The sequence below is a fragment of the Gopherus evgoodei genome, chromosome 1 (assembly GCF_007399415.2).
Source record: "Gopherus evgoodei ecotype Sinaloan lineage chromosome 1, rGopEvg1_v1.p, whole genome shotgun sequence".
Taxonomy (NCBI): Eukaryota; Metazoa; Chordata; order Testudines; family Testudinidae; genus Gopherus; species Gopherus evgoodei.
In genome coordinates, this window is record NC_044322.1 from 32,934,736 (window position 1) to 32,960,969 (window position 26,234).

At 42.1% G+C, this 26,234-nt stretch overlaps 1 protein-coding gene across 5 annotated transcripts in view; it reads left to right on the forward strand.

The window, feature by feature from the left end:
- ELMOD1 (ELMO domain containing 1) overlaps positions 1–13,339 on the forward strand; it is a 62,377-nt gene extending 49,038 nt beyond the window's left edge. For all 5 annotated transcript variants that reach the window (XM_030560785.1, XM_030560816.1, XM_030560799.1 and 2 more), the window contains 3 exons: positions 2,743–2,793; positions 4,120–4,253; positions 12,678–13,339. In XM_030560785.1, coding sequence (XP_030416645.1) covers positions 2,743–2,793; positions 4,120–4,253; positions 12,678–12,850 — 358 coding nt within the window. In that variant the 3' untranslated portion in view covers positions 12,851–13,339. The remainder of the gene's footprint in view (positions 1–2,742; positions 2,794–4,119; positions 4,254–12,677) is intronic.
- Positions 13,340–26,234: the final 12,895 nt, after the last annotated feature.

Below are 26,234 nucleotides of genomic sequence, written 5' to 3' on the forward strand. Positions count from 1 at the left end.
AAATAGATAATAAATAATCTCAGCCTGTCAGGTGCATTAACCAGTCAGAAGTGGTAACAAATGCTCTCAGCCAGCCATTAAATCAAAACAGTAGGAAAGCTCCTTTCCAGACTCTCTACTTTTGGTAGCCCCACTTCTTAGTGCTCTTCATACTAAACAAGTGTGAATTTTATCACAAACATGCCTTTTTGAGTGCTGCAGTGCAAATAATTTTCAGTTCTCAGAAAAATTGCAGTAAGCAATCCTAGCTAAAACCTAGCTGTTAGTGTTGTAAGGCACAGACAATAATTTGCGCAGCTTTAGATGGAATGCAGTGTCTGTCCCACAGCACAGCTGTGTAGGGCTGGAAGTGAAGACTGCAGAGGAGGTATTTAAGTAGCCAGAGTGTAACTGCTTCAATGAGAATTTGGTTAGGATATTAATTTTATATTTCATCTGAACCATGGCTTTTCTTTCCGCTCATGGGTTTGGTATTGATTCATTGTGTGTGTTGCTGTTGAATTGCCAAAACCACTTCCTCCAGCACTTTCCTTAAAATTCTTCCATCTAAAGACTACCCTGGCCCGACTCACCTTAGTTTGTGAAAGCTTTGTTTTGTTTAATTTCGATAAATTATGAATAACTTCTATAAAGAAAAAGCTACTTCCTAATTTACAATATTGTAAATGTAGAACCAATTATTATACCCAAGAGAAATAATATTTTACACCTAATGTGAGCTTTCTCTTGGAAATGTTTCTATTGCATAGTAGTCAGTAGTAATATTTAATGTTAGATAAAATTGATTCAAAATGACCACACTATATTGTTGCCAAAGACATTTATATCTTAGCAAAATCTGAAAAGAGCAGTTTTCTACAGACATTAGCTTTGTATCTTTCAGCTATTATTGTACACAGCTTCTTTTTAATCTCTTTATTAAGTTTAGTTTGTTTTGTTTTTTAGCAGAGTTTGCTTCATTTCTAGTTGGTTTTACCTAATCTTTATATTGTTCACCCTATGGATGGGGGGACAGTGTTTTGTTTGTTTTTTAATCATTACCATCTTCATGAAAGGAAATTTGTATTTGCTAATAAACAGGGTGTGTTTGTTAATTTTTAAATGGTTTTGTCCTTCAATGTAAAAAAAATAAAGATCTTAATTAAAATTTTCATCAATTTACATGGCAAATTAAATTTGGATTATGAGCCTTTCTGGGCTAGGGAATTTTGCACCAACGTAGCTTCACAAGCACTGTGTATATTCCAGTGGCCCATTTGTGAGACAGGGAATATGAATTGCATTAGTATTCTTCATTTACATGTTATGTCACTTAGAAGCCTTTTGGAATGCTGTATATGAGCATGTGCGCTCCATCCTTGAAAGAGCATCCACAGAGGGTAAAATGCTTCTAGTGATGCTCTTTGTGTTTGCTGATGTGTTTGTTTAGCGGTTGTGCTGGTGTTCATGTGATGATGATGAATGTTGCTTCTGTTTTTATTAAATTGTATTATTGCTGTATCTTCTCATTTAGCAATTCGTTACCTTCCTTTGAAGACACCACTGAGCCTGTTCCACCTTCCACTATAATATGACACTAACTGTGGACACTTTTAAACGTGGTGTCTCCTTCATTGGGCCAATAATAAACCCCCTTCAGCCTTTCACCAAATTGCAGGAGATGAAAACAAAGTTTTGGCGATTGGGAAGATAAGCAGATCAGCATTCTGATGAATGTGTGCACAAATCCTTGTTCTGCTAATAATATCTTTAATATCTGTTGGAGGACTAAATGTGGATATTTCTAATTGTGCAAAAATTATTCTAAATGATATACACAGAAGTATGTGCTCTGAGTTCTCACAATTCAGGTGCAATCTAAACATGACATGTGGCTGTATTTTTGCACTCAAGTATATTTCCCTATAGTGGGTCCAAACTCTGAAAATTCTCCTTAGTGCTTATTCAGGCAAAACTCCCATTGATGTCATTGGGATTTGGCATATACAGTTCAGCTATGCCACTGAAACCTCAGTTAATTGACACTTGTAAATGGTATCAAATTACCTTTTCTAGAAGTCTTTCCATTGTCATACCCTAGTTTGTATTATCTTACCTCCTAAAAGATAAAAAAGTTCCTTTGTTAATTGTCTGTTGTGAGTGATGTGTAAGCATCTATAAACTGCTCTAGACTTCCTTGTAATTAGGCATTAAATATGGCTGCTTTTTAGTGTTGCTTAAACTGTAGCTGCTAATTTACTCAGATTAATAAAAAAATATATTCTTTAAGATAACATTTCCCCTATCCATTTGCTGCTGGAGAAGTACTATTTTTTCATATTTGTTTCAAGTGGTTCACGTCATATATATCTTGGAGAACACCAAAGGCTAAAGTCATCCTTGATCAAAGTTAAAAGAAATGTAGAGTTTTCAACACTTGTTCAAGTTTAACTGAGGTGGACCATCTTTTTGAAGAGGAGACAGAATAAATTGATTTTGACTGGGAGAATAGCATAGCCACAGCCTCCTTTCAGATTGCACTGATGAGAACAATACATGGATGATGCTGTAAATCGAGGAAGCTAATCTCACTTCAAACCTATTATACCAGTTTGATCAAACTACGGCAAAATCATAGAAGGAAAGTAAAATACTACTAGGCAGCTCAACTGCACTTAAAATCCCCAGCCTGTGTTAGATAACATTACAATATAAAACAAATTGGAAAGCCGTGTATGGTAACATCTGAATTCATTTTTTCAGCCAATTCAGCAAAGCTGAATGGGAGAAGAAAAGGTTTGATAAGGCAATTGGGTAAGTACAAGATCTTTAAAAATAAGTTGACATAAATACAATTATGCTGATTGATGTTGTGCATGTAAAAATCAGTTCTCTTAATTTTTTTTAATTCAATTTTTAATGAAATTTCAGTATTAACACCACCATTTATTATTTTATGCTTATCTTAGCCATACGTTGATTATAGCTAATGTACTACTTTTCTGATTGCTTCCGAGTAACTGGAAGAACTTCTTAAAATTATAAGCATTTACTTGTAACTGTGCATAACTGCACATATCAAGGGTTGAATAAACCTCACGAGGTGGGGTCTCACTTTTGACTGTGGCATAGACAAGTTGTGATTTATGAACAGGCCACTTGCCAGCAACTGTAATAACAGGATGAGTGGCCTGGGATAAGTGATGTGGGATTTCTTAGCCATGATTTTGGCATGACTGTATCACTTCCTTTGTTTAATGAGAAACACAAATCAGGGGATAATGTCCTTTTTCTTAACACAAGGACCATATTGACTGCCCACTAAAATTCATCTTCCTTGATCATTCACTTTCATGACTGTGTAGGATGTTGCCCATTATGCAGATAATTCATTTCCTTTTCAAACAGGTCTTTGATCTACAGTGAGGTAACTGAATCATTATACTAGAGATTTATTTACATGTCTTGGCTTTTCCCAACAGCAATGTAAACCTATGGGCATTCAAAGAATATTTTATCCCTTTTTATCATTTCCAGCATCTGCTGGGACGAGCAGGGAGCCTATGCATATATTTCAACTGGCTCTTTTTATATGTTGAAAGAGACTGTGTAATACCCTCCTTGGCAGCATTTTGTTAATCTCATACTGATCCAAATCTGATCATTCTTAACTGTTGGGGTAACTATGTACATACGATACAGGTGGTAGTTTAAAGTGTAGCAGGTCAGTAATAATAACAAATTACTTGTCATAATGAAAACTATGTCATATGTAGCACTCCCTTTCTACAATAAGTTCAAGAATACTGAGACTTTAATAAGCAGGTCTTATTCCTCTTCCACAGAAATATTTCCATGGTGCTTCTGTGGGAATGATTAGCAAGATGATGAAACTATTATTTTCAGTATAGTACAGGCAGATATCATAGGTGTAACACTGCCTTTAAAATGTACAGAAAAAAGGATAAATATCTTCTTTTGTTTTCATTTACTTTGTTCTAAGAACCTTGTCAGATAAGAGGAAAATTAACCAAAGTCAAGCATTATTCTTAAAAACAAAATCTGTGCTACATTTACTTCCCCCAGCCTTTTAGTTTCATCAGCATTTCCTATAAATCCTACTCTTTACTTTTCTTCCAGCTACTCTTTTGCTATTGTTGGCATTAACATAACTGACCTTGCATACAACCTGCTTGTGAGTGGTGCGCTGAAGACCCATTTCTACAATGTTGCTCCAGAGGCTCCAACGTTATCCCATTTCCAACAGACTTTCTGTAAGTTTTTTTGTTTTTGTTTGCATTACCAGTAACACCTTTCTTAAAATCACTCAGGACTGGTGAATTTCATGGAACAACATTAGTGCAGCACGGATGGGCATCATCCTAACCTTATTATTTTATCTTTGTGATGTTTGGACCCCGGAGCATACTGTGTATGATGATGTGCAAAACAGACAGGTGAACAAGTTCAGGAAAAAGAAAAAAAAATGTTTTTTGACAGAGCCATACAAAAGAAATTCTCCCATCTATTCAAGCTTACCTGCAGAACATCTGTGATAAGGATACACTGCAGAGCAGGGACTCAGCACTGTAAACAGGAGTGGTGAACTGACACATTGGCAGCTTGACCTTTTTCAGAAGTATAGTGTTCAGAAGCGAATGTTCCCAGTTCTTATGGCACCCACATGGTATAGGTTATTCTGTTCTCTTCAGACAGCCTTCCACTACCGCAGCACACTGGTGATTAGGATCTGAATCTTAGCTTTAAAAGAAAAATTCAAAATTGAACTTGCAAAAATGGGCTTTTCAGGATGAGAAATTCTGTAAATGGTTTGGAGGTCCTGGTGATGGTACGGGGAATCACAGAAGTGTAGGGTTCGAAGGGACTTCAGGAGGTCATCTAGTCCAACCCCCTGCTCAAAGTAGGATCTAATCCCCATATAAATCATCCCAGCCAGGGCTTTGTCAAGCCTGACCTTAAAAACCTCTAAGGAAGGAGATTCCACCACCTCCCTAGGTAACCCATTCCAGTGCTTCACCACCCTCCTAGTGGAAAAGTTTTTCCTAATATCCAACTTAAACCTCCCCCACTGCAACCTGAGACCATTACTCCTTGTTCTGTCATCTGCTACCACTGAGAACAGTCTAGATCCATCCTCTTTGGAACCCCCTTTCAGGTAGTTGAAAGCAGCTATCAAGTCCCCCCCTCATTCTTCTCTTCTGCAGACTAAACAATCCCAGTTCCCTCAGTCTCTCCTCATAAGTCATGTACTTCAGCCCCCTAATCACTTTTGTTGCCCTCTGCTGGACTCTTTCCAATTTTTCCACATCCTCCTTATAGTGTGGGGCCCAAAACTGGACACTGTACTCCAGATGAGGCCTCACGAATGCTTGGATCGCTACCCCTTCCTGCTTCTCCACCTGGGCACTAATGATACTGCCAAGAATGACCTTGAGTGGATCACTGCAGACTACATGGCTCTGGGAAGAAGAGTAAAGGAATTTGAGGCACAAGTGGTGGTCTCGTCTATCCTCCCTGTGGAAGGAAAAGGCCCGGGTAGAGCCTGTCGAATTGTGGAAGTCAACGAATGGCTACACAAGTGGTGTCAGAGAGAAGGCTTTGGATCCTTTCACTATAGGATGGTGTTCCAAGAAGGATTGCTAGGCAGAGACGGGCTCCATCTATTGAAGAGAGGGAAGAGTATCTTTGCAAGCAAGCTGGCTAACCTAGTGAGGAGGGCATTAAACTAGGTGGAAGGAGGGACGGAGACCAAAGCCCTGAGGTAAGTGGGGAAGTGGGATACCAGAAGGAAGCAGGAGAGGACAAGAGGGGAGGACTCATGCCTCATACTTAGAGCGCAGGATGGCCAGCGAGTTATCTTAAGTGCCTATACACAAATGCAAGAAGCCTGGGAAACGAGCAGGGAGAACTGGAAGTCCTGGCACAGTCAAGGAATTATGGTGTGATTGGAATAACAGAGACTTGGTGGGATAACTCACATGACTGGAGTACTGTCACGGATGGATATAACCTGTTCAGGAAGGACAGGCGGGGCAGAAAAGGTGAGGGTGTTGCACGTCTTAAGAGAGCAGTATGACTGCTCAGAGCTCCAGTATGAAACTGCAGAAAAACCTGAAAGTCTCTGGATTAAGTTTAGAACTGTGAGCAACAAGGGTGATGTCGTGGTGGGAATCCGCTATAGATCACCAGACCAGGAGGATGAAGTAGATGAGGCTTTCTTCAGGCAACTAACAGAAGTTACTAGATCACAGGCCCTGGTTCTCATGGAGGACTTGAATCACTCCAATATCTGCTGGGAGAGCAATACAGCAGTGCACAGACAATCTAGGAAGTTTTTGGAAAGTGTAGGGGACAATTTCTTAGTGCAAGTGCTGGAGGAACCAACTAGGGGCAGAGCTCTTCTTGACCTGCTGCTCACAAACAGGGAAGAATTAGTAGGAAAGCAAAAGTGGATGGGAACCTGGCAGGTGTTGTCAGAAGAGTGTTGTTGTCAGAGGTGTTGTCAGACGCTACCGCTGTGGTGCTCTGCTCTCTCTGTTGGTATCACTCGGCTGCGTGCGTGAGCTCACCCTGTGTGCTGCCCCAGCTCTGCAGATAGCTGATACAGCAGACCTGACGAGAACCCCCAATGACCACAGACTCTAGTAAGGTGCAAAGTCACGTCTGCTAGGTTTATTGCGATCTTGGACACAATGGCAGTTCCCTGTAGGTTTCTTAGCCTAACTCAGGGCATACTACGAGAAAGTGCCTCTTGGCAATGGACCCAGCTCAGTCAGTGGCGGGACTTTCCACTGCCCCCTCGGCCGGATAAAGACATCGCCCCAGGGATACATTTTTATACACAGGTACAAACAAGTTACACATGACTCCTGACGTATTGAGGTGCAACCCCTCTACGGATTAAAGTGCCGCCTCTCACCTTGTACATGTTGGTTCGATCAAAACAACTCTATCCATCATATTACCCTTTTGCCCCTGTCATTGGGATTGGTCAGTCTGTTCCTTGTTATCTGTGTGGAATGTGCAAGTATGTGAATGTTCTGATCTCTAGTGTTCAGTACCTTTTAGGTACGTATCTTCTTGCAGCATCAGCCCTTTCCTTGCCAGCTTCTGTGAGCAGGGCCTGCCTCTGGCTCACAGCTTCACTTTGCTTTATGTTAGCAAAGTCTTGGCCATTATTTTAGTTCAGGCCTCAGGCCTCATACTGGGCCTTTATCAGGGCCTTCACTTACTACAGGAGGCAGTGACCATGAGATGGTCGAGTTCAGGAGCCTGATACTAGGAAGAAAAGAGAGCAGCAGAATACTGACCCTGGACTTCAGAAAAGCAGACTTTGACTCCCTCAGGGAACTGATGAGCAGGATCCCTTGGGAGAATGACATGAGGGGGAAAGGAGTCCAGGAGAGCTGGCTGTATTTTAAAGAATCCTTATTGAGATTGCAGGAACAAACCATCTCGATGTGTAGCAAGAACAGTAAATATGGCAGGCAACCAGCTTGGCTTAACAGTGAAATCCTTGCTGATCTTAAACGCAAAAAAGAAGCTTAGAAGATGTGGAAGATTGGGCAAATGACCAGGGAGGAGTATAAAAATATTGCTCAGGCATGCAGGAGTGAAATCAGGAAGGCCAAATCACACTTGGAGTTGCAGCTAGGAAGGGATATTAAGAGTAACAAGAAGAGTTTCTTCAGTTATGTTAGCAACAAGAAGACTTTCAGGGAAAAAGTGGGCCCCTTACTGAATGAGGGAGGCAACCTAGTGACGGAGGATGTGGAAAAGGCTAATATACTCAATGCTTTTTTTGGCCTCTGTCTTCACGAAAAAGGTCAGCTCCCAGACTACTGCTCTGAGCAGCACAGTATGGAGAGGAGGTGACCAGCACTCTGTGGAGAAAGAAGTGGTTCAGGACTATTTAGAAAGGCTGGACAAACACAGGTTCATGGGGCTAGATGTGCTGCATCTGAGGGTGCTAAAGGAATTAGTAGATGTGATTGCAGAACCATTGGCCATTATCTTTGAAAACTCATGATGATTGATGTCTCTGATTACTGGAAAAAGGCTAATGTAGTGCCCATCTTTAAAAAAGGGAAGGAGGAGGATCCGGAGAAGTACAGGCCAGTCAGCCTCACCTCAGTCCCTGGAAAAATCATGGAGCAAGTCCTCACGGAATTCATTTTGAAACACTTAGAGGAGAGGAAAGTGATCAGGAACAGTCAGCATGGATTCACCAAGGGCAAGTCATGCCTGACTAACCTAATTGTCTTCTATGACCAGGTAACTGGCTCTGTGGATGAGGGGAAAGCAGTGGATGTGTTATTCCTTGACTTTAGCAAAGTTTTTGATACGGTCTCCCACAGTATTCTTGCCAGGAAGTTAAAGAGGTATGGGCTGGATGAATGGACTATAAGGTGGATAGAAGGCTGGCTAGATGGTTGGGCTCAACAGGTAGTGATCAATGGCTCCATGTCTAGCTGGCAGCCGGTATCCAGCGGAGTGCCCCAAGTGTCAGTCCTGGGGCTGTTTTTGTTCAATATCTTTATTAATGATCTGGAGGATGGTGTGGACTGTACCCTTAGCAAGTTTGTCGATGACACTAAACTTGGAGAAGTGGTATATACGCTGGAGGGTAGGGATAGGATATAGAGAGACCTAAACAAATTAGAGGATTGGGACAAAAGAAATCTGGTGAGGTTCAGCAAGGACAAGTGCAGAGTCCTGCACTTAGGAAGAAAGAATCGTGTGCACTGCTACAGACTAGGGACTGAATGGCTAGGCAGCAGTTCTGCAGAAAAGGACCTAGAGGTTACAGTGGACGAGAAACTGGATGTGAGTCGACAGTGTGCCCTTGTCAAGAAGGCTAACGGCATTTTGGGCTGTATAAGTAGGAGCATTGTCAGCAGATTGAGGGATGTGATCATTCCCCTCTATTTGGGAAAGGAGGTCCAGAAGTAACTAGAGAAGGGTCTGTCTAGAATTAACTAGTAGGCAGCAGTCGGTAGCTGCTGATGGGTGAGGGTAGGGAAGGGAGTGAATTAATGGATGAATATGGGTGAGGGGTTGGGGGGAAACGGGTTAGAATGAGAAGTAGCTGAAAATAAAATGGAAAATATATAAGCAAGCATTTCGTAAGAAGAGGAAGTTGATGTTAATTTTTTTTCTCAAGTAGGATCATCAGAGACAAAAGGAATGGAAATAGTGTCGATAACTGTATTGCTTGTTCCCCCTTTCTGATGTTGTTTGGTTAGATGACAATAAGATCTTTGGCACTGAGACCTGTCTTATTTTATGTCTGTGAAGTGCCTAACATGCTGGCTGTTAGATACAGTAAATACATCTTAAAGCTCTTCAGATATTCACTAACTCTCTTCGAAAATGTGCTACTGTATAAGACGAGTCATTACCCTGTGGGCAAGCTCCATACATCAGCAGGGATCAGCCTGTATGGTTTTATGATGGATTCTGGGCTGTCACAGCTGACTGGAGCTGGCTGTGATCAGGGGAGCTAACACTTTTACTGTGTGGCATGTGACATTCAGATACAAAGATTCCATTATAATCTCTGCAGACTACAGCTGAATGTGTATGTTTAAGGTAAGTTTACAATGAGTTGTTTGGCAAACAAAGAGGAACAAATTCTTCAACATTTCAAAGGCCCTTTCTCAGAAGACTCTGAGAGTCTTTCTTGTTGATGCTGTCTAGTCATCAGTTTCTGCAAATCCCTTCTTGGCCAGTGTGCCTTAGTTTTTGAATGAGCGAGTGGATCTTTTGGATAGGCTTATGTTGTTTTCACATTGTCTGTTATCTCCAGTGTTGCTGCATCCTCAAAGTCTTGTTGAAATCCACAAAATTTTAAGTAATTTTTACACTTTAGAAATGGCTTTCCGGAGGTGACTGCTTGTTTTCTTTCAGAGTAGCAGCCGTGTTAGTCTGTATCTGCAAAAAGAATGGAAGTACTTGTGGCACCTTAGAGACTAACAAATTTATCTGAGCATAAGCTTTCGTGGGCTACAGCCCACTTCTTCGGATGCGTAGAATGCTTGTTTTCTGTGTGCCAGTGCTCAGATCCAGCCACCAGGTGTCACTGTTCTGCTTTTTGATCCCATTGCAGATGCTTTTTCTGCTCCCATCTTTACTGCTACCCTACAATTCCATCTTATTTCACTGCCTACTCTGTGTACCTACAAAAAAAGGGGAGCTCCCTGGAGAGACATGGAGATAGTTTGGGAGTAGGCCCAGTAGGGCTAAGAAATTACATTTACCACTCTCTCTCCTGGCTTAATGCTGCAGTGGGATAAAAACCACAAGGCTAAGAATTCCAGGGTGGAGTAGACTTTTCATGCTGGTGGGGGAGGTGGTGGAGCTGCTGGCTATGTGGGATGGCTGGAGTAGTCCCAGCATGGTGGGATTGTGTGTGGGAAGAAAGTCAGGATATATGTGGAGAAGGAGTGCTGCTTTCTTTATGATCAAATATCTGACAGACTGACCATGCCAAACATACGTTGTTGTAATGCCTGTCTCATTGTTTGGGAAGTGGGAGGCCTCATTGTGTTTTTCACTCACTCACACAGTTCTGTATTCTTTCCCACTACACTGACACTTTTCCCCCATGGCCTGAGTCGTCCTAGGTTTCAACTAATTGAATTCAGCTGAGAAAAATTGAAACACAATTAGGCTGCAGTAAATGCCTGCAGGCTGCATGTGTGATTCTGAAAGTCAAAATTACAATGCACAGCAAGCACTATTTCTAGGTGAAAGAATATAATAGCTGTACTGATTTGACCTCTCAAACACCGGGCCAAATTATGTTCTTGTCTACACCCATCCAGTCCTCCTGGACTTTGGTGGGCTTGCCTGGGTGTAGCTGAGTGCAGAATTTGTCTGACTATTCCCAGGGCAGTACTGAAATCTCTTGATACTACAAGCAATGCACTCAATTCTATATCATTAATTAATATGAAATTCCTTTTGATGGAATAAAAATGACCCTACACGCTGAACACCAAGCCACTTCTCATGCTGTATAAATAATAATACTTTTGAAACACCCGGATCTGTCTGTGAGAATCCCAACCATAATATATTTCCCTTTAATAATAATTTTTAAAGGTATTTTGCTGAGCTAGGTTTTTCCTTCAAAGAAAAACCTTCCAGCTTTAGGAGGAGTATCTGTCTGCCCAAGTACATGAAAATGGTTTAGTTTATAAATTAACCATGGAATCCACTGTGTAGCTTGTAAAGACTAGCAATAAGGTACCATTTTGGAAGTGAATAGACTGAGTGAGATGTTTATCAAACCAAAGATGGAATAAAGTACATAATAAAAGTGTCCTGCAATAAGTCCTGATTGAGCAAAGCCCATGGCATATGCTTAAGTCCGTCCCTATTCAGGAAAGCACATAAGGTTGTATGTAAGGCCTGTTGGCTTCAAGCACATGTTTAAGTGCTTTGCTGAACTGGACTACACAACCCATAGTATTTCTTGACACAGCTGTTTGTCGACAATGTTCTACCTCCAGACCACTGCTGGGAAGGTGATGCAGAAATCACAGATGGTCACAGAGGGAGCAAAGAATAAAAACAAAAAAGACTTTAAAAAGGAAAAAAAACCTTTATCAGGGCAGCTATCATAGGGTATAGATTTCTCATGCCTTTTCCTTACACAAGGGGAGTTTGCCAACGCCAATTATTTCTTGCCCTTGGCATTTGTCTAGCCACGATTATGTGCAAACCCAATATGGTGGAATCCTTTATTCATGTTTAGAAAGACAAGTGTAAAACTGAATGTTCCTGGCAAAGATCCAGTAACTAGTTGTTTTCAGACTGTAAGTTATGTTAACTCGCAATTCATAAATTAAATGGTTTTTAAGTGTAGGGCTTGTTCAGTAAATATTTTATAATAGACACTTCCCTAGAGGCTGTTTATAATGTAAGTGTTGTTTCATAGATATTTGAGCATGAGAATAATTTGAATATAAACAAAAGATGCTTATTAAAGACTGATTCTGATTAATAATGTCATCTCTTAATGCTTGTAGCCTGCAGTTTAATACTAAAATATATTTGTATTTCACTTGGTTTATCCAGGCACAAGTTAACAATTCTGTAACTGCATATCAAGAGAGGAGAGATCTGGTAATTTGATAGATTCATTTTAGTTAGTTATTGGTAAAATTAGGCCATTTCATTCATATAAGTACCAATAAAAATTTTGTTTAAAGTTTGCATTAGGCAATTGAGTAATCTTTCAAAAGTGCTTCTCTAAATTAGGCCTTAATTCAAGACATCGCAATTTGGGAAAACTTTAAAACACATGAGTACGTGTCCTCCTGATTGGGGGCTCTTGGTGTTATAAAATTAGTGTATTTTCTTCTGTTAAGAAGTAAATTATAGTAATTCCATTACTATTGCTAGCAGAGCTATATAAGTTATTTTGTTTTAATTATTTGAAGATGCCTCTTAGAGGCTTGTTTTAATGTTGTATGCTGTAGTGCTTCATTTCTTAGTAAGACTAACACAACTTCATTAAATACTGTAATACATCACACTTCAATAATACTAGCTTCACCTACCCCACAATGTGCATTATGATTTCTGATTGCAGTGCTTGCTATTCTGTAGACTAAAGGGAACAACTTTACCTGTGTTCTAATTCTTTATATATTGAATTCTTTTATTAGGCTATCTGATGCATGAATTCCATAAATTCTGGATTGAAGAAGATCCACTGGACATAATGGAGTTTAACCGTGTGCGAGAGAAATTTCACAAGCGAATTTTAAAACAGCTCCAGAATCCAGACATGGCTCTGTGCCCTCACTTTGCTGCCTCAGAAAGCTTAATCAACATGTAGTCATTCACTTGATTTGATTTGAGAACACTGCCTCACTCTTCCCTTAGGTCACACTTTAGATCATCACTAACATATTGAATGACCATGGCGATTGTATGCATGCCTTTTGGTGCAGTATTCATCTCTTTTTGTCATAAACATTAGATCCCCTTACACTTCTCTTTCCAGGGGATTTCTCATTAAATGGGTGCTCATATTGCGGCATTATGCAGTGTTACGTTCTGAATTGATGTCCAGGTATCAAGAGTTTTCTATTTTTTTAGATCTTTTTTCCCATAATTCGACATTGAAGAACTGTATTTCTCTAGCTATGTTTTGTATATGTGGAATAATTATCTGAATCTTGTATTGTGAAAGCCTTTAAACTTATTGATATGTTTTGTGATAACTACTGACATTTCAAGCAAAGTACGTGTTTGGACTTCATCTAGAAGATAATGTATGTAACTTTAATCTAATGCAGAAAAACACATTAAAGACTAATTTTTTTCCATGCATTCATTCATGCTTCATGAAAAATTAATGAAAATTTGAGACAAACTTCAGTGGGAACAATATATTTAAAATATGCAGAATTGCTATGAGACTCCACAGCTACTTGAATACAAAATGAGCTGAAGACTGCTGCATTCATAGTGAAGAGCAAATATATTCATAATGACTGAACACCTCAGGTGCCATCTTTACAAAAAGTTGCATAGGGTTAGAGCCACCCAGCATCCACTAGTGCAGGGGTTCTCAAACTGGGGGTTGGGACCCCTCGGGGTTGCAAGGTTATTACATTTTGGGTAGTGAGCCGTCGGCCTCTACCCCAAACTCCGCTTTGCCTCCTGCTTTTATAATATATTTTATAATATATTTTAAAGTGTTTTTAATTTATAAGGGAGGCCGCACTCAGAGGCTTGCTATGTGAAAGGGGTCACCACTACAAAAGTTTGAGAACCACTGCACTAGCACATCTAAATTCCTGTGCACAAGGGGTTAATATTTCACATGTCTGACATTTGATCATGTTTTGCTTGGAAAGTTCAGCTGAGCAAAAAAAGTCTCTTTTTTGGTGCAGTTTTTTGGAAGTATTGAAAAATTTGCTTTGTGTTGTCAAATCAATTCCCAGGAACTGTGAGAAATAATTGATTAGAAGGTTTAGAGGAAAATCACACAAGTTTCCCAGATCACTTTAAAAAAGGTGTCTGTCACTATGATTGACCAGTGGCATTTCATACCCTGGGTATTTTTTTTTTTACCTTCTGAACAATCAGTTTTATTATTAGTCAAAGTTTGTTTTATCACTTGCATATTGTGATAGACCCAGGCCAGTTTGGAAAAGCAGAGTAGTAGAAGGGAGATATACTGGCCACAGGATAAGCAGTTTTCTGTTCCCTGAGTGACCAGAGCAGGGGCTGCTCCAGACTAATGAGAACACCTGACTCCAATTAACCTGCTAAGAGTCTGGTGAGGCTGTTAAGCACCTGACTAATTAAAGCCCCCCTGATTCTATAAAAGGGCTCACTTCAGTCAGGCCAGGGGGAGCCAGAGGAGAGGAAGTGTGTGTGAGGAACTGGGAGCAAGAGGTGTGCAAGAAGCCGAGAGTGAGTAGGCATATGGCTGGAGGACTGAGAAGTACAAGTGTTATCAGCCATCAGGAGGAAGGTTCAGTGGTGAGGACAAAGATGATGTTGGGAGGAGGCCATGGGGAAGTAGCCCAGGGAGTTGAAGCAGTCGCGCAACTGTACCAGGATGCACTCTAGACAGCTGCAGTCCACAGGGCCCTGGGCTGGAACCCGGAGTAGAAGGTGGGCCCGGGTTCCTCCCAACTCCTGATCAAACACAGGAGGAATTGACCTGGACTGTGACTTCTACCAGAGGGGGAAGGTCTCTGGGCTTTTTCCCGACCCACAGGGTGAATCTGTGAGGCGAGCAAATCCACCAATAAGTGCAAGACCCACCAGGGTAGAGGAGGAACTTTGTCACAGTATTGAGATTAAATTTGACTATTGCCCAACTATGTGAATTATATGAATACATTATCTGTCATTCTCAATAGGGAAGCAGCATGGGATTTTATTTCTAAGGTACATACATGTAAATTAAAATGAATGTTCCTGTGCTTTCAGGGATGTCATTGAGTGAAAGGGAACATAACCATCTCAGCAGCGCTTCTCTCTGGCCAATGTGAAAAGCAATATGGGCCTGATCCAAAGCCCATTGGATCCTGTGGGAGTCTTTTCACAAGTTCTGTTCCAAAACACATTAGTCTATTTGTGTTGTAAAAGTAGCTATTGCTCCTTATAGTTTGGACCAGACACTTAGAAAACAAGGAGAGGATTAGCCTTTTCTAGGAAACTATCTAGATTTTGGTCCTGTCAATCGTGTGCTTCACAAAGATTATACAAATGTGGATCACGTCTCCCACGTAAGGCTAGACACCCACATCCTGCTCTGTTTTCATAGGCAAATCTCCGGTTGACTTTGAGGACTGCAATTTTTACCCAATGACTTTAGAAACTAGAGAAACTCATAATACCCACTGTTGCACACACAGCTGCCCAGAGGCGGAGGCAAGTGGGGCAGTGTGCCCTGGGCCCCACAGGGGCCCCCACAAGAGTTTTTCAGCAGGTCCAGTGCCGCCAAGCACACCCGGAGCGAGTGACGGATCTGCTGCCAAAGACCTGGAGCTTTTTCCACTCCGGGCGGAAATTCGGTGGCAAGGGCTCCTTCTGCTCCAGGTCTTTCAGCGGCAGTTCAGTGGCTAGGGCTTCTTCCACTCTGGGTCTTTGGCAGCGAGTACTTCACTCGCTCTGGGACCTGCTGCTGAAATGCCCCAAAGACTTGCAGCAGAAGGACCCCCGCCGCCAAAGACCCCAGGCCCCCTGAATCCTCTGGGTGGTTCATGAAAATGGAAGTAATAAGATATTTGTTCAATTATTTTGGTACTTGGTTAGCACTGATTTGGAGAGAGATTACTTACAGTATTGGTGAGAACAATGTACGTAATGCCAGCAACGTTATATTTAAATGATTTTTTTTCTGTCTCAAACTTGGAAAAAGCATCTAAAACAGAGTCTGGATTATAACTTTTGATGCTTTACAATTCTCTTCCCTCCCCCTTCACATTTAATTGAGCAAAACAATCCAATTCAGGTTGCAATGTTTTGCACATAGTTGCAGCCTGCTGAGATCTTAAAGGAAGACACAGCATTCGATCTTCTGCATCTGAATTTGCAAGAGAAAATCCAGGTCAGTGTTTCCTTTCTAGGGCTGGTCTTCACTACGGTGAGATGGATGCTGCTGCAATTGATGCAGCAGGTCTAGTGAAGGCCTGCTAAATCGATGGCAGAGCAGTCTCCACCCGACCCCAGTACTCCACCTTTCCGAGAAGAGTAAGGGAAGTCGACCAGAGAGCATCTCCCGTCAACACAGTGCAGTAAAGACACCAGAGTAAGTCAGTCTAAGCTACGTCAACTCCAGCTACGTTATTCACATAGCTAGAGTAGTGTAACTTCAGTTGTTGTACCCCAGTAGAGAAGACAAGCCCTAATATTGTGACCTTAACAACTATGGTATGGCATGGCTTTTCTCCAGGTGCCTGCTGCCTATACATTCAGAAAATAACATCTAGTTATGTGTCAGTGTAATGATAACCCAGTTGCTTTTGTGGTATTTCTGCTATCTTACAGAGAGTGGTATGCAGTGTTTTTGTAGCTGTGTCAGTCCCAGGATATTAGCGTGACAAGGTGGGTGAGATAACGTCTTTTATTGGACCAACAATGGTCAATGAGAGAGACAAACTTTTGAGCTTACTCAGAGCTCTTCTTCATGTCTGGGTTAGTTTCCCAGACCTGAAGAAGAGCTCTGTGTAAGCTTAAAAGTTGGTATCTGTCACCAACAGAAGTTGGTCCAATAAGAAAGTGAGTAGTGTGCAGAGAGATGGATTTAATGGTGCTAAACATGTAATTTCCCTTTCCCTTGGAGACCCTTCATATCTCCATTGCCACCCAGGAAGCCTCACTATTTTTGTTTTGTGTATTTTATTTTACTTAGGTACGTATTTTTGCAGACCACGTTTTCCTAGGTCTTGATGGGCAGTACCCTTGGTCTTCTCGTTCTTGTCCTATCTGCAGCATAGAGTGGCTCCATCAAGATGGTTGTGAGCTATTAGGAGAGGGTGGCTCAGGGAATCTGTGTGTTTTCTTCTACTGACTTCAGATCCTGCCACACAAGAAAATGAGTTCAGTCTTGCTTCTCTCCATCCAACCCCAGAAAATGGTTCAGCAGCTGTCTTTGCATTGAGCTTGCTGAGAAGAGGTCATTTATTTTATGTTTTGCACAGCTCTGTGCACAAATGGTCCCAACATAATTGTGCCTTTTTAGGTGCTACCACAATATAAATATTGAGATCTTAAAGCCACCATCTTTCTAACCAGGAAGCGTCTTCCATCACAGTGTGTCACCAACGTTCCAGAGAGGTGTTTGTATTAGACTTAAATTAATTCATGTTTTTATTTTTCTGACCTCTTTGGTGCTTCGTTTCTGGGGCTGAAAGTTTGTTGTTCTGTGCACTCCCCTATTGAGTTCTAGTCTGTTGTGTTTAACCTTCTTTACAGGAGACATTTGACCAGATGCTAGCTTCTTGTAAGCAGGGAGAGAAAACAGAGAATGTAAGCAACTAAAGAGTTTGTCTCATCTTTTGCTGCTGCCTTCCATGGACAGAACTGGGCCCATTTTGCTATGCTGAAAATATCTCTCATACTCCTGGAGCAGAGAAAAGCCTTAGCTGTGAAATGCTAATTTCACTTACTATTGTCAGATGTCTTAGATCTTATCTTTCTCGGCATCTATGGTTTTTGTGCCTTCAATTTGAATAAAAGATTTTAAGGGACTGTTGTGATCATCTGGTCTGCCCTCCTGTATACCTCAGCCTACAGAATTTAACCCAGTGCAACCCGTAACTTCTGGCTGAACTGAGGATCTCACTTTAAAAGCTACCCAAGCTTAGATGCCATAGTTTAACACAAGTGCTAAATAAGTCTTATGTATTTTTGTATTCAGACACTAGTGCTGGAGTAAAGAGGATGCTGAGAGAGATCCCAGAGACTGTTGTTGCCAAGTGCTCTACAGCAGCACCCCAGTGCTGTGAAAGGAGTCTCTGCCCAGAGGGCTGCTTTCTCTGTCTCTGCACTGGCAGATAATTACAGACTGCTTTGTGCTACATAACACCAATCTTTTTTGGGTGTGGATATGGGAAAACTGCCCTGGCATTGAAAGATTTACCGTGGTGTGATGCAGAAATGGAAGCATGGAGCAAGCTACTGATGGAAGGAAATAAGTGACATCACATTAAATTAAGTCTGTGTGAAATAGCATGAGGATTTCCCATCTTTCTGACCATGCCAAGATTCATTCAGCTGCCACAACATAAAGCCCTTGACTTAAATGGCTTTTGTGGTGCTGTCAGGACTCCTATAGCATTGCAGGACATTGACTACTACAGGACTGACAGTGTGAGGCCCTTGTTTTTCTTATAGCCCTACATAGATGGTGCGTGTGAGTGAGAGGTATTGCTGTTAGGTATCAGCCTTTCATTTGGAGTTCTAGCTTTCTCCAGGTTCTAGTAAGTTTGTTACTATTTTGTCCAATAGCTCAGAGGAGTTATTCTCACATTTATTTGATTGCTTTTCTTTTCCAAGGAAATGCAGTTTTGCTGGCACTAGTCTACTTTTGTGTATACATAAATAAGAGACTTGTCTCCAGAAGGCGCCTTAGCTCTTGGAACATGCTGTCCCTTGGATTCTTCCTGCACCAGGGCTGCGCTGGAGAGTTGCCCAGGATGGACGGAGGTAAGTGCAGGGTGTTGTTCTACCGTAGGTTTGAGCAGTCAGCTGATTTAAAGAGCCCCTGTGATTGGTGCACATGAGAGATGCTGTGCCATCTGCCCCAAGACACTTTGCAGGGGAGATGGTGGAATGGAAACACTGGCTAGTGAGGAATTTTCAGCACATTGTAAATTGAGATTGCGGCAGTGTTTGGAGTATGGAGTGTGTGTATAAACTGTGGTGAATTGGGTGGCTGTGATCTGGGATCGGCAAATCTAGATCTTGCGTCACTGTTGTTGCTGCACCTGAGAGGTCACCAAAATCGTGATTTCCCCTTTCCCTTCCCCCGTGCCCTCTTATTTGATTATACAATGGGCAATGGATTTTATGAGGCACTGTCAGTGGTTCTCCAGTCTGGCCCAAGGTGGGCATCTTTAACATTGTTTCTGTCTGTGCACTTGCTTCAAAATGTCATTTTGTTTTGATCTTTTGGCTTTATCTATGCATCTCTCTCTAAGGATGACAACCCTGCTGTCATGCTGGCCCACAGGTGGCTGTGTCCCAGCAGGCTGTGGATCTCTAGGTGTGAGCTGCAGAGTAAATACCAACTTGCATCCACATCTATCTGCCACTCTGATCGGAGTACTGTGCATCAGACTGTGGGAGGCAGTTATATCAGAAATCATTCTTTTTTTCAGGGAGAGGTAATGCTGGCCCCCAAACCGCTGGCCCCCAGTTGGCTCTGTATCAGATGAAATAAGACTTCTCCTGGCCCTTTTGGAAAACTCTTTATTGGCTGCTTGTCCCAAGCTATGGTTTAATGCTGCTGCACAGAACTGTCCCAGTTTTCACAGGTTTACATCTGCCTAAATGTCTTGAGATTTGTAGCTTAAATTGGATTTTGGCCAAATATAAGCTGGAATTTTGTGCTAATGAAACCTCTGGGCTATGGTGAGAACAGTACAGAATGTTTATGTTCAGTCTGACTGTCTTAGCCACTCAGTGTAGCTAAAAATCAGACGAATTATTTAAACAGAGGTAGAAAACAACCCTAAAACATATGGGTTAAGAACATGAATGTCTTATTTTCCTTCTTTTGCAATGGTCCAAGGTTGATGCAAGACTTGAAAAATATAAGGGAGGAGTTTTTCTAACAATAGGTGTTGTAGAAAGATACCAGGGCTGGTCGTGTGCATTCTCCTGCTGGCTACATGCAATATCAATCACATGATTATTTATTCAACTAGAGAAAATATTCTTAATGTATAACTGTCATTAGCAAATACGAATTTGGCCAAAAAAGCCCAAGAGCAAGACACATAGGAATTAGCTTAGACCAGACCACTCCCCTTAACAATTAATTTTTCTTATTAGTAGTATGACTGTAGCATGTAGGGTCCCTTGTCATGGACCAGAAACCCATTGTGCTCTAGGTCCTGTAAAAAGACAGCTCCTGCCCCCAGTGATCTTATGATCTAAGTATAAAACAACAGCTGGGGGATGCAAGGAAACAAGAAGACAGTACTGGTCAACATGACAGGCTGTGGTCTCTGCACACCAGTGGCCAAACCCTTGTCAAGTTTTTTGTAGGCATCACAGCAAAGGAGAGTTTAAGCAGGATTTTGAAGGAGGAGACTGAGGTAGCTTGGTGGGTGTTTACGGGGAGCTCCTCCCAAGTGTGAGGGGCCCCAGCGGAGAAAGCAGGAAGGGGATGAGGAGGATCCTCTGAAGGAGCTAGTAGAGAGATAGGAAGAGACCAAGGAGAGAGAAGAATAAAAAAAGCCCCACGAGGACAAGATTTCACGAAGAACGTGTTCAATGGTGTGAAAGGTCAAGGAAGATGAGGATGGAGATCTGGTTTTGAGCTTTTAATAATAGGAGAATCCTTCAAGCAGTGGAGAAGAATATAAATAGCTCATCTCGAATCTTATCCAACTTATTTATAGCAATGGAGTGACTGCCGTTGAATTGAATCTGGTCTCTAGTGCATTGTTGCTGTAACAGTGAACATGTAGAGAAATGTATTTCATCTCCAAAGGACAGTACACACACCAAATAAGTAGGGTTGAAATCTATTCCAAATTGTAAAGCCTGAGTAATGGTGATGGTGGGTGGAAGAGCTGAAATCCCTCTTGTGAACTCAAAGCCAATGAGTCTTCTTTACCCATTAACCCTCTTCACTCCTGCCCTTCCCCCCACTCTCTGGCACCTGCTATTCAGTGGGCTAGAAAAGCAGCTGCAACCCCTGTGTGCTGACTGCTTGCCCTGGATTTGCAGTGGGTTGCATGCAAGAAGATTTAGATGACTGCAGCAGCAAAGAGCATGACTGTGAGGGAGGGATCCAGGCCTAAGCAACTGCTGGGAAACAAGGGAAGCAAGAGACTAAAAGGTCATCGATATCTGTGGTCTTTTGTGAAATGAAGGAGGCGTTCCTGAGGGACCACATGGCCAGGGGGAAGGTTGGGTGGGGGAGCTGATGGTGTAAAGGCAGGGATGGAGAGCTGGAGTTGTAGTAGATGTCACCAGTGACAAAGGTGGAGAGGAGAGGAAGAAAGATGCAGAGATGGGATGAGGGCAGGAGAATAGAGATGGGAAGGAAATGAGGAGGTGGAGCTGGTGGGGAGCAGTGCAGGGGGGAATGTAATGGGAAGGGGCAGCTGGGAGGGAAGAGACAAGGGAGCACAGAAGAGATGACATGAGTGTGGAGTGAAATAATGTCAGGACATAAACAATGGGTAGGTGGAAATGTGGGAGCCCAGTGAGTGATGGGCTGGCTGCGTTTTTAATAAGTGCTCAATAACCTGATGAAACATTCAGTGAAACAATGCAGCACAGGGCCTCGAGCTATGGGGATAGTTGCTGTGAATCACTGCAATGCACTGATGCAAGAAAAGGGGGGGATGATGTTACTTACCTAAATCCTCGTGAAAGCAGCTTCAAAACCTCCTCTATCCATTCCTGTTTCACCATAGCTGAAGCAATAGTACGCACACAGAGCAATCAGAATAAATCTTTACATCAAATACAGTAACTCAGTGCTGTCTCAAGGGCCCTAGTCATCTCCACTTTACAAAGTAAGGGACCAATTCAGCGCAACAGGTTCTTAACTTGACTCACATGGGTAGTCGCACTGAAGCAAATGGGATTGCTCACTGGCTTGGAAGTAGGCACCTGTTTCAATGCTTTGCTGGATCAAGGCCTTAGAGCCCAGTTCTGAAGGTTATTGAACTCCCCTCAATTGCAGTGAAAGTTAGTGGAAGTTAAATGTGCCCTGTACCTCACAGGACTCCAAAACTGAGTCACTCTGTCCACTAGAGATCAAGCTTCACCTGCATTGCTGATAGCGGGGAGGGAGGAAACAGAAAGGAATGTAGGCAAAAGAGGCCATAGCTCAGTGGTCAGCAGCCCCTACTGCACTGGTTAGCTGCTGGTGCCCCGCCACATTCCCTAGTGCAGTTGTTACTACCCCTCACTTGCCTTCCCATTTTCTCTCTCCTATTGTCCCCCATTTCTTAAGAATAAACAAGGAAGCAATATCTATTCTGGCTTGCCAGGCTTCCTCGCCCTCCTCTGTGAAGCTTTCCTGGGTTGTCTTTTTCACACCCAACCTCTGCAAAGAGAGCCATTCTGGAGGAGGGGCACCTGGGTATTCATGAGGGAGCAAAAAGGAGGAGTTCTACATGAAAGGGTGTCTGGGCAGCATCCCCTCTTGTGTTGCTCCCACAACGACCAGTTGCTTTAAAGCAGATGGGTCAGCTACTGAGCAGGAGCTGTCAGATGCTTTCCCCTCCCACCCTGCATCAGCCCCACCTGCGGGTCACAGTTGCAGTGTGGGCAGAAGAGCTGCTGCAGCTCAACTGTCTTGGTCTCTCTGTTCTCTACTTCCTCTCAGGGCTGGTGCATCCTATTGCTCTGCCTACTTCACAAAGGCTAGTGGCAGCTTTAGGAGTTCAGAGATTCCGTGTGGGAGAGGGTGGATGCCATCACTGACTGGTGGTCACACATGGCTTGGTGCTGCTCTGCCCCTCCCCAAGCATCCTCCTGCCCTAAGTAATGAGGTATCAGCCCTTTTCAGCTGCTGAAGAGGGAACTCATTCTTCCAGTCCATGAGCCAACTCCTCTGCTAGTGTAAATCTTCACTGACTGCAATGGAGCACTACCATTTCACACCACGCGCAGATCTGGCCTTTTATCAGCAGATACAGGTGACGGCAAGGTAATCGTCACTTAGCTCATAACTGGAGTTGCAGCTCTATGAGCTCAGGAATATGTTTAAGGAGCAGCATTCAAAACACAGCACTCTCGTTCCCTCAGGCAGGTGAAAAGTTACATCCCCAGGCAATGATAGAAATGTCAAATATCTGCTCACTAGAGCAGAAGAGGTTCCCTTCCCCATCCTATGATTAGAAAATGTGTCTTTGAGCTGCAGTATGAGAGTTAAGTATCTCATGAATACTTGATTCCCCCTTGAAAAGCCATTCAGTGATTCAGGTATCCTGTAGGAATTCCAGTGCTGTATGAATGCAGAACTCCTTTCAGATTCCATAAACAACCAAGCATTACCCTGAGACTTGGCAATGCAGTTGGAAAACTACAGCACTCGCATGGCTGAACTGCAGAATTGTGCAGAGACTAAATCTTTATCACCTACTCTGCTACCTCTTCTACATTACACGCAGATGAAACACCATTATATAGCAGAAGCATTGTACATAGTTACCTTAAATGTAGTATGGCTGCCTATAATGATTATCTACCATTCTTGTGTATTCTGTTAAGTATGTTCTGTTCCATGTGTTCTATTTCATCATTCTACAGATGGTGACTGTGCTTGGATACTAAAACGACAGGTGTTATAGAAAAAAGTCAAAATAGACTGGCAGTCAGTGTGTAGGGCACTGTGAAGAAAGGCAGCCTATACTACTTTGGGGAATATAGTTTGATACTACTAAAAATGTAACCACCTCTATAAAATTGACATCTAGCAGAGGCATGCTGTGACATTTTTAGTCAGGCATGCAACTGTACCCTTGCATGCAAAATGGCATTCTCCATGCAGCCTGACCTTACATGTGCAGTGTTTGCAAAGTCAAACTGTGCAAAGGATGCCATTTTGCAGAATTTTGTTCTTCAAAATGGCATCCTCCATTTACATTCAGAGGCCATAGGGATTCATCCTGCAGCTACAGAAAGTCCTGGGCCATGCAATGCATACCTTGCATACATAAGGGTATGCCATTGGTATCTGATGTCCATCTGGTTCAGATCAGAAGTTTTGGTAAATGTTTATCAGAGTGTGTATCTCTTTAAAAGAAGGTCTGAATAATCCATAGGCAAATTGAAATGGCAGATGATGTATTATCTGCATGCTTGAATATGACAGTTGCAATTCTATGCCTGCCTTGAACTGCCAGGAATTAATTCCAGGACACTTCAGCTCACTGCTTTTTAGAATCAAAACAGATTGTGGAAAATTATCTTCCTTCTTATTAAATTACCTGCAGCAAGCCCTGCAGCAGAAAAACATGCATGGGACCTCTGGCAATAAAAAAAAGTAGGATTTTGAAGTAACCTGGCTAATATGTTACTGAACAGACTTAACAGAAGTTAAAAGGTACAGTGACTAAAGGGAAATCCCTGCAAGCTGCATGGGCACTCTTTAAAGACACCATAAAAGGGCCCAACTTCAATGTATACCCCAAATTAAGAAACACAGTAAAAGAACTAAAAAAGAGCCACCGTGGCTTAACAACCTGAAAAAGAAGTAGTGAGAGAGAAGAAGACTTCCTTTAAAAAGTGGAAGTCAAATCCTAGTGAGGCAAATAGAAAGGAGCATAAACACTGCCAAATTAAGTGCAAGAGTATAATAACAAAAGCCAAAGAGGAGTTTGAAGAACGGCTAGCCAAAAACTCCAAAGGTAATAAACAAAATGTTTTTAAGTACATCAGAAGCAGGAAGCCTGTTAAACAACCAGTGGGGCTGTCATAGTATAATTCCCAAATCTGGACCTTAGTGTCCAAAATATGGGTACTAGCATGAATTCCCCTAAGCTTAATTACTAGCTTAGATCTGATAGGCTGCCACCAATCAGGACTTAAGTAGAGCGCCTGATAGACTCTGGTGTCCCCAAACCTTTCCCTGGGGACCCCCAAGACCCAGATTCCTTGAGTCTCACAACAAAGGGAAATAAACCATTCCCTCCCCCCTCTTTACCTCCTCCCAGATCTTTCCCGCCCTGGGTACACTAGGAGATCACGTGATTCAACTCCGTGAATCTAACACAAAGAGGAAATTTATCTTTCCCTCCCTCAGGGCAATACAGATTCGAGCTCCTTGAATGTGACACAAAGAGGAAATTTATCCTTCCCTCCCCGCTCTCTTTCCCTTCTCCCCACCAATTCCCTGGTGTACACAGACTCAAGTCCTTTGAGCCTTAACTAGGAGAAAACTCAAACAGGTCTTAAAGCAAAGCTTTTAATAAAAAAATAAAGAAAAAAGTAAAAGGTTTATCTCTGCAATTTAGATGGTAAACAGTACAGGGTCTTTTAGCTTATAGAAAATGGATAAACAGCCTTATCCAGAAAAAATACAATTTAAACTATTTCCAGCAGACTACACATTTGCAAATACAGAAAAACAATGTAAAAGCCTATATTGTCTTTCTACTCCTGTACTTACAATGGGAAACAGAAGATTAAAGAGCCTGGAGATTCGGGTGGTCACTCTCAGAGCCCAGAAAGAGAACAGACCAAGAACAAAGAACTCACACCCAAAACTCCCTCCACCCCGATTTGAAAGTATCTTGTCTCCTGATTGGTCCTCTGGTCAGATGTTGCAGGTCACTGTTTGTTAACCCTTTACAGGTGAAATAGACATTAACCCTTAGCTATCTGTTTATGACAGGGGCCCCTTGACGATCGAGATACAAAAGGAGCACTTAAAGATGATCAAGTCATTGTGGAGAAACTAAATGGATTCTTTGCTTCAGTCTTCATGGCTGAGGATGTTAGGGAGATTCCCAAACCTGAGCTGGCTTTTGTAGGTGACAAATCTGAGGAACTGTCACAGATTGAAGTGTCACTAGAGGTGGTTTTGGAATTAATTGATAAACTCAACATTAACAAGTCACCGGGACCAGATGGCATTCACCCAAGAGTTCTGAAAGAACTCAAATGTGACATTGTGGAACTATTAACTAAGATGTGTAACCTGTCCTTTAAATTGGCTTCGGTACCCAATGACTGGAAGTTAGCTAATGTAACACCAATATTTAAAAAGGGCTCTAGAGGTGATCCCGGCAATTACAGACCAGTAAGTCTAACGTCGGTATCAGGCAAATTAGTCAAAACAATAGTTAAGAATAAAGTTGTCAGACACATAGAAAAACATAAACTGTTGAGCAATAGTCAACATGATTTCTGTAAAGGGAAATCATGTCTTACTAATCTATTAGAGTTCTTTGAAGGGGTCAACAAACATGTGGACAAGGGGGATCCAGTGGACATAGTGTACTTAGATTTCCAGAAAGCCTTTGACAGGGTCCCTCACCAAAGGCTGTTATGTAAATTAT